Raw genomic sequence first — 13,278 nt, forward strand, 5'->3', positions numbered from 1 at the left:
AGTGACAGCACCTGAGGGAATGGCCTCAAGTTGTGTCAGGGGAGGTTTAGGTTGGGTATTAGAAAAAAATGTTTTTTCTCCGAGGGTGGTTGGACACGAAGTGGTCACAGCACCAACCCTGACAGAATTCTAGAAGTGTTTGGACAATGCTCTCAGGCTCATGGGGCAACTCTTGGGGTGTCCTGTGCAGGGCCAGGAGCTGGGCTTCAATGGTCCTGATGGATCCCTTCCAGCTCAGGATATTCTATGATTCTGCAGTTCTGGATGGGTAGTCAGAAGTTCAGTAACCACAGAACTTTCTTTAGCTGATTTCATAGCTTCTATTTCATTCTGTTTTCTCACATTTTCCCATTTCACTTCATTCCTCATGTAATACACTCCAGCAGCCTACTCCAGAGTGTGTTGTCAAAACAGGGTTTTTGGTTTGGATTCACTTTGCTATAAACAGTAACCAAAGGTAGGCATATGATTGCCAAGGGTTTATTTAGAGTAAATGGAGAAAGACTGACATCTCCTGAGAATTATTTAAAATATTTCTTTATAAAAGCTTTTTTTCATCTACAAGACATCTTACTTAAAACATAAAAGTGTTAACTTTTAGCTTCTACGTGAGCTAAAATATTGAAATTGCTTTTTTCTGTTTCTCCTCTTATTTGCTACTGCCTGAGGGGATTTTTTTTTTTTTTTTTTGTGGAGCAAATGCATTTTAAGTAAGAAGAAAATGTAGTTAGAAGGTTGACTTAATTTCTACTTTTGTCTGTTGATGATTCTGACTTCACTGAGAACAAAATCAAACCTCTACCTTTGCTGTTCAAGGCTACAGCCTAAAGATGACAAAAAGCAGACCAAAACAGTATTATTCTTACCTTCTTTTGAAAAATAATGATTCGTACTGGAAAAGAATTTGTAGAGGAAAAATGTTGAAATATCTGTATTTCTGTTGTTTAGAAAGGATTTGAAGAGGAGTTTCAGGTAAAAATTGCTTTATCATAGTTACCTGCAACTAGTTCAAGAGTGTAGAAAATAAGGTTTGTAATGCTCCTTCAGTGCAAATGATCTGTACTTAAAATAGTGTTTAAAAGACCTGATTATAATCACTGCACCCCTGTCACCAGTCCTTGTGATAAAAGCTGCAGCTCAATGTGCAGTGAGTGCTCTACTGGAAATAGAGATCTGAGTGACACCTGTGGGATTGCTCTGCTTGGTCTTTCAAAATCAGGTTAGGTCAACAAATCTAATTGATTCTATATTTTATCAGGCTTTAGTTTAAAAAAATAAAATGCTCATATGTGAGATATTTAAATATATATAAATAATTTGAAGGAAAATTGAGGAAGAAAATCCGAGAAGTCTTTTTTTTTTCCTTTTGCTGGTTCTCTTTCCCCTGTTTCTTTTCAGTAGAGTACTCATTTGGTTTTTTTTTTTTACTTTAATTTTCTTCTCTCTTGAAGGAAGTATATTTTAGGGTAATTGTGCATTAGATTATCTAGAATAGCCTGACCACCCACATTTAAAGAAGACCTGCTTTTATCCAATTTTGCTTTTAAAGATTGTCAAGTGCTTTGCTCAGGTCAGGCATAAGTGGTACCTGCCATTTTAGAAGCACTCCATTTATTAGCTGATTTCTGCAACAACTAGACCACATGATCTCCAGTCTGGTTAGGCTAGTTGACAGCTGAGGGAAAACATTACTATTTGATTGTCCTAGTTACTATTTTCCACAGCACAAGAGACTGCAAAATCAGTTTACTTAATTTAAGGATGTGTTAAAGTTTGAAAATAACCAAACTTTTTTTTTTTTTTTCCCTTTCACAGTCTGTGTTTTGTACACACAAGCAATTGGAAACAAAGAATGGAGAGAGGTAAGCTGCATATTCATAGATGTAAAAACCTTTTGGGTATATTTAAGGCTAATCATTTGTCCCAGCAGAAGAGGACATGCCATGGCCTCTTGAATGTCATGCTAGGCTTATGGGGGTCCTGTGTACTAGCAAACGCTTAAAATACAGTCACATTGATCTCAATTTCCATATCTATATCACACATTTCCATCAAAAAAGAAAACAAAATGGAGAAAATACATGAGTTTCCCATTTTACCGTCTCCCTCAGATAAATTAAACCAGACTTAGCTGTCAGTTTGGATAGGTTTTGTGGCTCTCAAGAGAGGAAGACATTCAAACAGGACTGAGCTGTGGTGGTGGTCAGTGTCAGCAAAACTAGTCTGTAACTGTGGTAAAGATCTACCTTTGAATTTTTTTAAAATTTAAATATTTTCAGCTTGACAGGGCTGAGGCACCTTCTATAAGCATTAAGAAGGAAAAGGCATTTTGCCCAAAGCTCAGAGAGGGGAGCATTAAAGAGAGAGCTGAACTGAGGTGAAATAGGAGATGGACAGTGCAAAAATGGTACATTTGCAATAGAAGGATTGTGTTCGCTAATATTTAAATATCTGAAATAAACAATATATGCAAGCTTGCTGTTATGTTTGGTTAGGTTTTTTTTTTGGTGCTCATTTTTTCAGGAAACAGTGGATTTTTGTTACTGATTCAAATTTTTGTGGATTTTTATTGGCTTTGGGAGATGATGAAGTTTAGATCATACAACTCAAGGTATGTCCCACTCTGTATTGAAATCTGAGGTCTTCTGCCACTCTGTTTTCATCCACAGGTCTGTTATGTGAATGCAGTCATTTTCTTTCTGTTTAAGACAGGTTTTTACAGGCTCTCATATATCTCACATATTTCTGGTATTGGCAGTCTAATTGTATTTCCTTATAGCCTGTTGTTTAAACTTACACTTTTCTTTTACAGTTTGGAAGAACAGAAGTAATTGATAATACTTTAAATCCAGATTTTGTAAGAAAATTTATAATGGACTACTTCTTTGAAGAAAGAGAGAATCTGCGATTTGATTTGTAAGTTAACAATCTTTGACTCCCATATTGCAGCCTCTGTAAGCATGTAAAGTTCTGTCCAGCATAAAATTTACTTGAAGAGAGATGGTATCTGTTGACATAGGATAAATTAATGTAATGCACAGTTGATTTAGCATTGCTTCCTCAGAAATAAATGTGTAACTTAATAGTGACCAAGTTTTAAGGAATTGGCAGATGTTCACTAGTAAAGTACAATTATGCTTACAATTAATACTTTCAGAAAATAGAAATTATAAGATGTCATAACATTAAAATATTCTTGAAACGCAACCAGCAAAAGAAGTTGTCCATAAATAAAATACTGTACTAGTAGTACAGAGCCAAAGTTTTCTTTACTATGTATCTAAATATACTAAATTTTAAGATTTTAAAACAACAGCAGTTGTTCGAGAAGTGGATGGCTTTTGACAGTATTCCAGATGTGCTCATTTCATTCCACCAGTGGAATTGTTTTGACTATCATCACTTCATTCTTTGGAAAACAGAACTGAGAGTCCAGTTACCTGGTCATATCACCATTGCACGTCATCTCTTACATTTCAGTACTTTCTGATCATTTCAGTCTTTGTGATAATCAAGGTTGTCTTGTGTTTTTTAATTTTCATCCTCTTTTTTTATTAGCAGTTCTTATTTAACCTTGCCCTAGGAGAGAGTATGAATAGCCCTCATAGATAATTAAGTTTTTGTTGCAGTTTTGCATCACACTGTGCATCATGGCCACCAATTTTCTTTGCATGACCCTTTTTAGTTGAAGAACCCTTTTCCTATTTCTTTTCACTTCCTTTGTAAGATGTACTAGACCACCCATTTCAAGGAATGAAAGGAAATACTAAAGCCAGGAAGATTACAGGGTGCTTTGAGGTGGCTGGGTACAAATCACAATGGAAGCCTGATGCAGACTTTATTTGTAGTTTTAAAAGTTAGGTTTAATGTCGTTCAGTCTGTGGAGTATAACTATTGTGGGTTATTTAAATAAGTTTTAAGTCAGAGCTAATCAGTTTGTGAAATAAAGGATTCTTCTCCAAGTATAAAGCAGTGCTGAAATAGCCACACAGTGGGGGCTGTGTGGAAATCTGTACCTGTTTGCCTCCTGCTTCTCTTAGGATGCATGTGGGGTATGGGGAGGCAGTGCAGTAGAAATGAGAAGTGAAAGAAGTGAACTGAAAAAGAGGAAGCTCAGTCTACAGAAAGAAAGGGGAGTCTGTAAAGACCTTGTGGATAAGTGTTGTCTGGAAAGGACTTGGACCTGGGAGGGAAAACACAGTCCCCTGTTTAATTCTTCATGTCGTCAGAGAAATGGACTCCTGGTCTGTTTATGAAAAGCTGTAAATTTCACATGTTCTCTCTGCTTACCAGAAAGACCTGACTGCTTTCTGCTGCTTCCTGGGTTACCTGGACACAAGTCTGTTCTGAACTCAAAGCTGAGTTGCTGTTGCTGTCTTTGCCAGCAAGTGACCATATAGCCATACCGTGTGAATTTACTGTAGAGCCCTGTAACAATGATAGATGAAAAATTAAATATCTTAGAACTCTGAATTAGAAATGTGAATCTCTCATAGCCACTCATGGATTAAATCCCAATTCTGAAGCTTTAGAAAGGTTCCTATATTCAGTTTCTTGGCAAAACTGTGTACTACTCTTAGCCACAGTGTTATTTTTTCAAAGAAATTCTGTGTATGATTCATATATTTTGCAGGGGGAAAAAAAAATCAAGTGGCAAGTAGATCTTTGATATTTGATGCTTCAATAAATAAGCATGACCCCCCCCAAAATGTACAGCCACCAATGTCACAGGCCCCTTTCTGCTCACTGCTGGTACTTAGTGATTTTGCCAGTGAAGTCATTCTTTTACTTCTGTAGCTATCCCTCAGACCAAATTATAAGTTGTATTTTTCTGTTCAATTTCACCAAAGAGTTTGCTCTTGATTGGAGGATTTAACTCATGTTAATGGTATTTGTAGGAATTTCTTCTCTTTATGAATATGTTTCTAAAGCTTTGACTGTGCTGCACCGTGTCCAGCTGTGTTCTGGTATTCCTGTCATCCTGACTTGTGATCTGGTCCATGCTGCATCCCAGCAGCCAGCTGTGGCAGCACAGCCAAAGGGATGGCATTCCATGCAGGGGAGCCTGACATCAGCACTGACATAACAGATGAAACCTTTTTCAGTTTAGTTACTGGTATTGAATCTGCACAGATTATTTGATAAAAATACTACTTGGATTATCTAATAAAGATGGAAGACTATTAAAGTATAGAGATTAGTAATCCTTTATTAATTTCTTACTTTTTTTTATGACTCTTAAATTCAGAGAGTAACATTTTTAACTCTTGACTTGATTATGGAAGGGAAATTATGACATTTTCTAGCTGGAGGAAGGCCAAGATCATGATAAACTCAAAAGAACAAATAAAACTCTTTGCTAAAAGCAGTTTAGTTTATTGTTATTTCTATTTGCTTATTCGAATGACTGAAAAATTACCTAAGAAAACAATTTACAAGTTAGTTTGTTTTCTAGGGTTAAGTTTTAATTTTTGGTCTGCTTTTTGTCATCTTTCACTGTTCAAACAGGAATATCAGAAGAATTTCTCTTTAAAGCTTGCACTTTGTTGAAAGTTACTTCATTTCAAATAACTAGTGAACCAAAGCCTTATATATGATGGCTCATTTTGTGTTCCTTACTGAGGGACTTCCGTTCACAAATCTGCTTGTGTAAATTTCACACATGGCGATAGGGGAAACAATTGTTTAATTTTTGTTTCTTTACATAATTGTCCTCAGATATGTCATCGGGCAACTCTGATATAAATTTTCTTTTTTTTTTTCCCTAAGCTATGATGTTGACTCAAAGAGTCCTAACCTGTCAAAACATGTAAGTTCTTTCTCACTATTGTAATTCCTTGTGTTAAAATGCTTACATTTCTTAAGTATGTTTATTTTCTTTTGACTCTAAGTAATATCAGGTACACAGAGACAAATATAATGATTGGCTATGAGTGAAAACACATGAGTATAATGAGTATTATGTTAATGGGATATTTCTCTTGCAAAGGGCATATTTGAGTATGCATGTATACCATTTCAGGGGTGTAATATGCTGCAATTAGTTGATACTTTTTTGGGTCCTAAAATTTTGAAGCATGTTTTTATTGTGTCTCAATGTTAGAAGAAACTTTCAAGACAACATGAGTATAAAAGTGGGAGTGATGAAATAGTAACTTTAACATTTAGAGATGCAAGAGTAGAATTCAGAGGCTTCTCAGTGAAGTTTTTAAAAATAAATACAGGAAGGCTTTGGTAAGAGAACCTTTGAGAACCTGGAGCAAAGGAAAAGAGGATAGTAGAAGGAATACTGTGTGTGTGCTTCACAGTGAAAAGATGAGACTTTTAGCCATGGGTCTCCAATTACATCCTCACTGGAGTGATTGTGTAGTACCTCAGAATTACATCTATAAGTGTAACCTACTGTTACGTGAAATAGGTGGCAGTGAGTCTGTTTATGATTCACTATTGCATAGTTATTCCTAAGATGTGGTGTTCAGCCGAATCTGTTCTGCAGTAGGGAACAGCTCAGATAAATGGGAAACCAAATTTCATTGAGGGAAATATGAATTCTGAGTTTTTTATGTTATTGCTTTTCAGGATTTTTTGGGACAGATGTTTTGCACGCTGGGAGAAATAGTGGGATCACAGGGGAGCAGACTGGAAAAATCAATTGTGTAAGTATTCTGGAATGTTGGATGAATGCATTCTGCTTCATGAGGCTAGAGTTGTGGAGCTCTTTTGCTGTGAGATATCTTGATATACAGAATTGACAGATGTGGCTTTTAAGAGAGAATAAATAGTTACATGCAATAGAAATCATTCTTTATATAGGCTCTTATAATTTAGGTTTCATTTTGGACAATTAGCAAAGGAATTGACTAATCCATAATTTTTGTCAACCTTGTTACATCTTGCATTAGAAATAGCTTGAATGTACTAATCTAAAAAATGTTTTTGTTTTAGTTTGCAAATTAGCACATCATAAAACGTTTGATTAAAGGTTAATTACCTTTTGTTCAAGCGTTGGAGTTCCTGCAAAAAACCTTCACAAAGAAACAGTGAAGAATCAGCTGACCAGATTATCAGATTTCTAACACAATCACACAAAATTATTATTAACATCAGCAAATATTGTGGTTATTAGACAACAGTATTTTGTGATTGTCTCCTTAATCCCATTCTGGATATTAAACATTTAAAAACATGTCTAGGAAATAACCTTGAGGACCAGTACAGTAAGTGTCATAATAGAGAAGTTGTGTTAGGCTGTGTGATTAAAAAGGTTGTCTGTGAACAAACAAGAAGAGTGTCCCAGTGGTAGGTGGGGGATCCCAAATACCTTGCCCTGGCTGCTTTCAGACCCATCCCAGGAGAGTCATCAGCTTTTAGAAACCCATCTGCACACACTCAAAGAATCACAGAGGAGCGAGGCACGGGCAGGGGAGCTCCAGTGACACAATTAAGGGAACAACCCCTGCCCAGCTCCAGGGCTGTCCCAGGAGAGCCAGAGCCCCAGTACTGTGGGATGGCAACACACAGCAGGTCACTGCTTGTTCTGGAAATGTTTTAGTTCTTGATGGCTGCACAGTTTGAGCACAGAAATACTGATTTGTCAGTTGGGACCAGAGGTTAGCCCTATCTTGTTCTACTAAAACAGCAGCTCACTGACTTTTCACTGTCTAGGTCTAGCTCATGCCAGCTGCCACAGCAAATTGCACTGTCACAACTCCGTGGACTGGCTTGGGTGATTGTCAGTTGATTCTACTGGAAGCCTGTGGTCACTTGGTCAGAGAAAGTGCTAACTTTGAAGACACTTATATTTAGTAAGATGAATCTTACCTGACTTTTAAAATGTCTTCAAATTTGTTTCTGTCCTCAATTAGTAAATTATTCAGAGCAGTACAATTTTTTTTCCTGAGAAAATTTCTAACATTTGTTTTGAACACGTAGATTAAAAGGCATTCATTCAGCAGTTTAGCATTTGGTACAGGTTAAATGAAGTCTGAAATGAGTAACAGGTGAAGTTTAAAGTTTGAAATTATCTATTAGTTAAGAAAAAATATCAGTGAAGATTCTGTGGGAAAGAGGTCTTACTTCATAGTTGTGTTGGCCTGTGTAATGTATTTTCTCTTGGGCAAACAAGCATTTCTCAGGTCTGGGTTCTTATATTGTCTTGTATGGTAGTTACTAAGTGGACCCAGCATTGCGGGTAGACACATGTTAATGAGAAAACATTTGACTTTTTATCAGTTCTTCATAGTGTTCCTGTTTATTCTGTCATTCCTGCTTTTGACAATACTGTGAACTTAACAACTGTGCCTGAGTGATTGTCCATTCTGGACTCTCTGAGGTCTGAGTGTCTAGGAGACATTTCTGTTATTCATGAAACTTTGCAATGCATTTCAGGATTGTTTGCTTACAGATGTGTGTTTAATGCCACTTAATAGTCAAACAATGAGAACTGAATAGACAATATTGCATGTCTTCCCTTCTTAGGGATATTTACTGCTTTGAGTTTACTGCTCTCTTTATGCAGTCAAGTCTGTGTTCTCATAGCATGAATGCTCTTCATGATCTATGAGTTAAGAGAGCTTTATCTTTTCACCATATTTATGAAGTTCATTAACATTTTCCTTCTTCAGTTCTCTGCCTGTGGATGTACAAAGAAGAGAATGCTTGGTGCTGTTTTAGTCCCAATCAGCTACCCTAGTGAAGTAGCACTTTTTACACTTAAGCAGTTTGAGAAGCTTGAATTCCATTCTCTGATTGGCATTCAAGTAAGTTCTGATGTTCTTTCAAAATGAAAATTAGAAAGACTTGAAGCTTATCATTCTCTAGAAGAAGCTCTCTCTACTTTAGGCATTTGCAAAAGTCTTACACAATTCAGGATTCCATGGCTGCCGTGAGCAGTCGGATTGTGTATCATCAGGGAAGGTTCCCTGAGGAAGCCTACAGTGAAAGGGTGTGGGGTTTCACCCCCGGATTGGGATGACCCCAAAAGATGGAAAAGTCCCTCCTCCAACCCGTGCCTTCGAAGAAAGACTCAGTAGTCCTCTGTTGTCTGTTCTCAAGGTTGTTTATTGTTGGTTATCTACAAGATTCTTCTCCTGAACTGCTGTGGCCCGTTCAGCAGGTCAGACAAAGGCACTCTCTGCCCTCTCAGGGGGCTGGTGCTATCTTTTATATCATATATTACGTACTACATGTTTATACTTTTTCTCCAATACCTGCTATCTATATTGAATGGTGACTTTCTACTCTAGACCAATCTGTGAGTGCCAACATCACCAAAGACATGGAGGTTAGGAAGGAGAAAGAAAGAGGACAGGGCACACCCAAATCCCTCCATCTTAGAATCTCTGACCCCCATGTACAAAACTTGGACCCCTGCGTACAAGGCTTAAAACCCCCCTGTACAGCACTCAAAAATCCTTCCTTTCACTTCGTGATTATCTCTACCATGCTATCTAAACTTGTGTGTTTGTGGCTTGTAATTCTTCATACAGAGTTAGTAATTTGCTCCATGGGCTAAGATCAAAACCCCACGTGTGTCTTTGGCTGCATGCCAGGGTCTCAGAGCCCCCTGCCAGCGGCTCTGGCCATCCAGGACACCCAGAGGGATGTTCTGGATTCCGACAAAAGGGTAGTCTTATCCTTCCTCAAAGTTAAAGTAAAACATCTCAAGCCTACAGGGTCACAATTGTTGTGGTCAGGCAGGAAGGTTGAAACACACCTTGCACTAATCTTCATGGCAAGTAAAAAAGTGAAGGTACAAAATTCACATTTTTCTTTGCCTACATGGCATGCAGTTTCATTGGTGTTATAAGCACCAGTGGATTACACCTCTGAGACATGAACCTGACAGTATTTCTTCTTGGCAGTTGTGATTGTCTCCTGGACCTCCCTCTCTGGTTCTGATACCATTAAGGACTCGGAATTTTATGCAGTCTGTCACAGGAGATAGTGTGGTAGCCTGTTATCCTTGTGACAGTGAGCATTTTTTGTTCAAGAACATACTTTAGTGTTGCACTTTATTTTACAGACTGGCCAGATACAGATGTAAACATTTGTTTTGGATAATTTCTATTGGAAAAGAATTCTAGTAATTCAAAGAAGGTGCAATGGATAATGTGACATTTCAACAGTAATGTTTGTTCTCTTTACCTGTTGTGTTACTAGATTCATTAAATGCCTTCTCAAGACAAGCTCCATGTGTAGGATTTACTCTGCCTGGCCTCAGTGCTCCAGCTGTACTGGCATGAGAGGATAATGTGCAGATTCATCTGCTTCCCAAAATGCCGTGGTTTCGTTTTTCTCTCAAGAGTGTCACCTGCTCAGACATTATCCAAAATTAGATCTCTGCACGTTCTGTCTTCCTTGAGAGAAGATGCTTGCCACATTTTTAACTCTGAGCAGTGGTTTTTTTCAGGATCTGCTAAGTGCATTCCTGTAGGGATTTCCTTTGATGAGGAGATGGGGCCATTGCAAAGCTTAATGAGCATTCTATGCTAGTTATTCACATCTGAGTGCCATTGCCTGCTAATGAGGCTCTACTGGAGCCAGCTGGCCTATTATGGGAAGTTCTTTTTCCTGTCATTTTGCTGTGAACATAACTGATAGAAAGATACCTGAACTTCCTATATATATATATATATATCTGTCCTATCCTTTTGTCTGTGGGTGTGACTGTCAGAGGGCTAGGCTCTGCAAATTCAGGGATAAGCCTGTAAATTTTTGAATGACCTGAAAGATGTTCCATCCTCATTGCAATTCCAGCTTGAAAAATTGGAGGCTCTTTTTCACCTCTCAGGTTTGAATTTCCACATAAATGGTCATCTTTTACTCAGGCTCTGTAAAGGTCCTTCTTGCAGTCCTTGTTGAAGCCCAAGTACTCTTCAGAGTGTCCTTTTAAACTTCTCTTGGTGCTGCAGATGTGGTATCTCAATTGTGGAATCATTTATTCTAAGGAGACAATAATTATTTCTCAAGACTGTATCTTATATAGACATGTAGGTATTGTTGAAAACCTTTCTTTGATAATGGTTGTCTGTTCTGTTCCTCTAACAATGCTCCTCTACCTGCTCCTTCAAATACTGTCCAAAAAGAGGTGATCACTGTAGAGAAGCCTACAGGTTCTGGACTCTCAAGCCAGTAGACCCACTGAAATGTAGATTTTCACATTTTATTTTCCTCTATTTAGTTTCACACTTAGACTGGCACATTTTCTATATCTGAGTTTCCGATAACCAGCCCTGAATGGTGGAGTTGACTGCAGTTATGCAATGCAGATTACAGATGATATCTCTCTCTCTCTCTCTCTTTATTATACATCTAATACTCAGGATTACCCCACAAACCCTTATCTGTAACTCTTTCCAGAGAAACCCTGAGAAACTAGTTGCCCAAACATAAATTTTCTATTGTAATTTCAGTGCAATAGAACCAGTTCCAGGGTAGCTCACTACTAGCTATCCCTTAGAGCTAAGGAAGATGAGCAATGGCACTGCCTTCTGGATTTAAACACGTGGAACTCATACATGCTTGTCTTTAACATACTAATAGTCAGTATTTCTCTGGCAATTGGAAAGACTGGTCTGTAATGATGAATCTCTTAAGTAATTTTTTTTTTCATATTTGAAGTTTCGACCAGCTTGAAATTATTTTATTATTTTCTTACAGGGCATTATTGTTACTTAAAGTTTGTTCCGTTTGCCTGCTCTGTGACCACTGAAGTTTTTCTCAGGATGCTTACTTTGTACTTAGGGATTTTTTTTCTTAATGAATGATTTTTAAGGGAATCTGTAAGAGAGTAAACTCTTCAGTGTCTGCAAATGTTCCAGTACTATTTTCATGCATGTAGACTTAAGCATACAAAGTTTGTACTTAATAGCATCAAAAATTGTACAAGTCATTTGGTAGAGTTTTTGGTTCCTGAATAATGAGAACTTGATCTGTAGAGAAATTCTGTGCTGATCTTGATGAAGTATTTCACCTCTTTATGAACCATCATGTTGATACTGTCCTTCTTTTATAAGGCCTGCGGCCTTCTGTATTTTGTCCCCATCCAAAAGGCTGCTGGCACTGAATACTGTCAGATTATGTGTGGGTTTTCTGTTTCTCTGCTGCTTTTTATGCTGAGGAACTGTTTTGGCATTTCTGGTGTTGCAGCCTCTGTTTTTAATTGCTTTCTGAGTAAATAGTAATTTCTTTTGCAACTCCTGTATCAGATAGGATGGTGAAATTATTATGTGTCTTCATAGACATTTCAGAATAAATGTAAAATAACCCTGGTGTTTACTTTTAACTATATTTTAGGTATTTTTTAAAGTAAAATTTGCAATAGGATGTTTTTCACAAATCAGTTGTAGAGTCACCTCTAAAGGAAACATCAGAGGAGAGTGGATAGTAGAATTCTGATACTATTTCAACCTATTGAAACTTTGAGTGCTGTTTCTTTTAAAATCAAAACTGATTTGTTTCTTGCTAGCTAAAGTAAATATGCTACTCATTTACCAATTCACTTAGGATAAACCAACTTTTTTACACAGGACAAGTGGCAGAAGAGGGAAACTGAATTGCATGCCATCAACTTTGTGACTTGAAAACTTATCTTGTGCTCTCTGTGTGAGTTGTAATTTTCATACATATTAAGGAACTAAGGTGATGTTGTTGTGTATTTTGCAGAGGAATTCCTGGGAAGAAGTGTGGGACAGTCATAGTAACAGCAGAGGAACTAGGGTGTTGCAGAGTAAGTGTGCTCATTGCTTTCCAAAAATAACATGAAAATTATTTTGTGATTTACACTGCGCTGTTTATTTTAGTGTAGTAGAGTGCATACTGTCTGTAATTTTTCTTTATGACCCATTTCAGGATTCAGTTTTAATGCAATTTTGTGCAAACAAGCTAGACAAGAAGGACTTCTTTGGGAAATCTGATCCTTTCCTTGTATTTCATCGAAGCAATGAAGATGGCAGGTAGGTGCCTGTTAAGTAGTTTTGCTGCTAATCATTAGGTGACTTAATTATTTACAGATAATGTAGTTCTCATTTTTTTACACTTTCCATATTAAGCTGTGTTTCTTTTATAATTGTTGGATTTCAGTTTGTCATGTTAGGCAGTATAGGAATAAAACTATTACAACAAATTGATCAAACACTGCAATTGAGGATTTTAAGAGGTAAATGTCTCATAAATATAGAGCACTATGACAATTAATTGTAATAAAATAGCTAAATAGTGTTACTTTTGTGAAGATATAGTATGCATTTAAATTAAATAGCATTCTCAAAGAAAATT

The 13,278-nt window shown here is 37.1% G+C and overlaps 1 protein-coding gene across 2 annotated transcripts in view; it reads left to right on the plus strand.

Moving 5' to 3' along the window:
• The window catches only part of CPNE8 (copine 8), a 69,919-nt gene that overhangs the window by 19,340 nt on the left and 37,301 nt on the right, over nucleotides 1-13,278 (plus strand). For both annotated transcript variants that reach the window (XR_005258976.1, XM_038154190.1), the window contains exons 3-8: nucleotides 1,816-1,862; nucleotides 2,813-2,916; nucleotides 5,770-5,809; nucleotides 6,580-6,656; nucleotides 12,667-12,730; nucleotides 12,853-12,956. Coding sequence is in view for 1 of the 2 variants with exons in the window: in XM_038154190.1 (XP_038010118.1) it covers nucleotides 1,816-1,862; nucleotides 2,813-2,916; nucleotides 5,770-5,809; nucleotides 6,580-6,656; nucleotides 12,667-12,730; nucleotides 12,853-12,956 (436 nt within the window). In the remaining variant the exon portion in view is untranslated. The remainder of the gene's footprint in view (nucleotides 1-1,815; nucleotides 1,863-2,812; nucleotides 2,917-5,769; nucleotides 5,810-6,579; nucleotides 6,657-12,666; nucleotides 12,731-12,852; nucleotides 12,957-13,278) is intronic.

The sequence above is a fragment of the Motacilla alba genome, chromosome 1A (assembly GCF_015832195.1).
Source record: "Motacilla alba alba isolate MOTALB_02 chromosome 1A, Motacilla_alba_V1.0_pri, whole genome shotgun sequence".
NCBI lineage: Eukaryota > Metazoa > Chordata > Aves > Passeriformes > Motacillidae > Motacilla > Motacilla alba.